General features: G+C 43.3%; 1 protein-coding gene across 3 annotated transcripts in view; it reads left to right on the forward strand.

Moving 5' to 3' along the window:
* NDFIP2 (Nedd4 family interacting protein 2) overlaps window positions 1–1,366 on the forward strand; it is a 113,209-nt gene that overhangs the window by 80,491 nt on the left and 31,352 nt on the right. For all 3 annotated transcript variants that reach the window (XM_014584866.1, XM_027768931.1, XM_027768930.1), the window contains exon 4: window positions 223–313. In XM_014584866.1, the coding sequence (XP_014440352.1) occupies window positions 223–313 (91 nt within the window). The remainder of the gene's footprint in view (window positions 1–222; window positions 314–1,366) is intronic.

Raw genomic sequence — 1,366 nt, forward strand, 5'->3', positions numbered from 1 at the left:
AAGAGAGCACCCCTAGCCGAATCACTATGCCGTGTTCCACCCGCAGCTTCAGCCAGCCCGCGATCTTGGACATGTGCGTGCTGATCGTGCTTAGGTTTCCAGATGCAAACCTGGAACCTTCCTGTGGGTCAGCCTTGCCGAGCTTTATATTCACTGTCATGTCACCGTCTCAACCCCATTAAACAGTGTGTTTATAATGATTATCCTCCTTGAATTTTTTAATTCAGATACAGAAGTTTACAACGAGTTTTATCCTGTGCCACCTCCCTACAGTGTTGCTACCTCTCTTCCGACATACGATGAAGCTGAGAAGGCTAAAGCTGCTGCAATGGCAGGGGCAGCAGCGGAAAAAGGACAGCTGCTGTTCATTAGGTTATATGTATGTTTGTAACAGTTGTGCCTCAGTCTCTGCAGGGGATTAGTTCCAGGAGCTCCTGTGAATACCAAATTTCGGATGTTCAAGTCCCTTTTGTAAAATGGCATAGTATTTCCATGTAACCTGCACACACCTTCCCATATATTTTATTTTTTCAATTTATTTTTTCCATGAATGAAAGACAAAGAGAAACAGAAAGATATCACCCCAACAGAGTCCCAGTGTTATGACCCATCTCCAGCTCCAGCCAACCCTGGATCATGGGCATACACGTGCCCACTGCACCCAGGGAGGACTCCAGATGGGAACCTGGAGACTTTCCATGTGGATCAACCTTACAGAGCCTTATTCCACAGCTGTGCCACAGCGGCCCTCCTGTATGTTTTATATTATCTCTTGATTAGATGTACCTAATGTTAGCATTAGATACAGGTGACAAGTGTATAGGTAAATTTCTTCAGCATCTCCTTTATTATTCTTTTATTTTTGAATTTGCCAGAAGTCATGTGTACTCACAAGAGAGACAGGAAGAAAGAAAGGGGAATGAGAAAGCCACATCACAGTTACTTCTCTTCCATCTCTCCTGCCCTTCAGGATTTTGGGCATGTATGCACACATGTCCAGTGTATCTCCTTCTTCTTTTTTTTTTTTAAATGATTTATTTTAATTTTACTTATTCCTCCTTCATTTATTTTACTTTGACCAGAGAGAGACACAAAAAGAGAGAGACACAGAGAGAGAGAGGGAAAGTGAAAAAGGAATCCACCAGGTCTGGGACTTGAACTAATTCTCCTCTCGGGATCTTGGGCACGCATGCACATGCGCCTGGCGTGAGTTTTAAGCCACTGGGTCCAGGACGCGAACCGTGGTCGACTACATGGGAGTCCAGCAACATAACATGGGAGTCCAGCAACATAACCATTACACTAACTGCTGGTCCATTGAAATAGTGTTTTGTTTTTTAAAAAAATATTAATTTTTTTCCATGAG

Source organism: Tupaia chinensis, unplaced genomic scaffold (genome assembly GCF_000334495.1).
Source record: "Tupaia chinensis unplaced genomic scaffold, TupChi_1.0 Scaffold148049_1, whole genome shotgun sequence".
NCBI classification, from domain to species: Eukaryota; Metazoa; Chordata; class Mammalia; order Scandentia; family Tupaiidae; genus Tupaia; species Tupaia belangeri.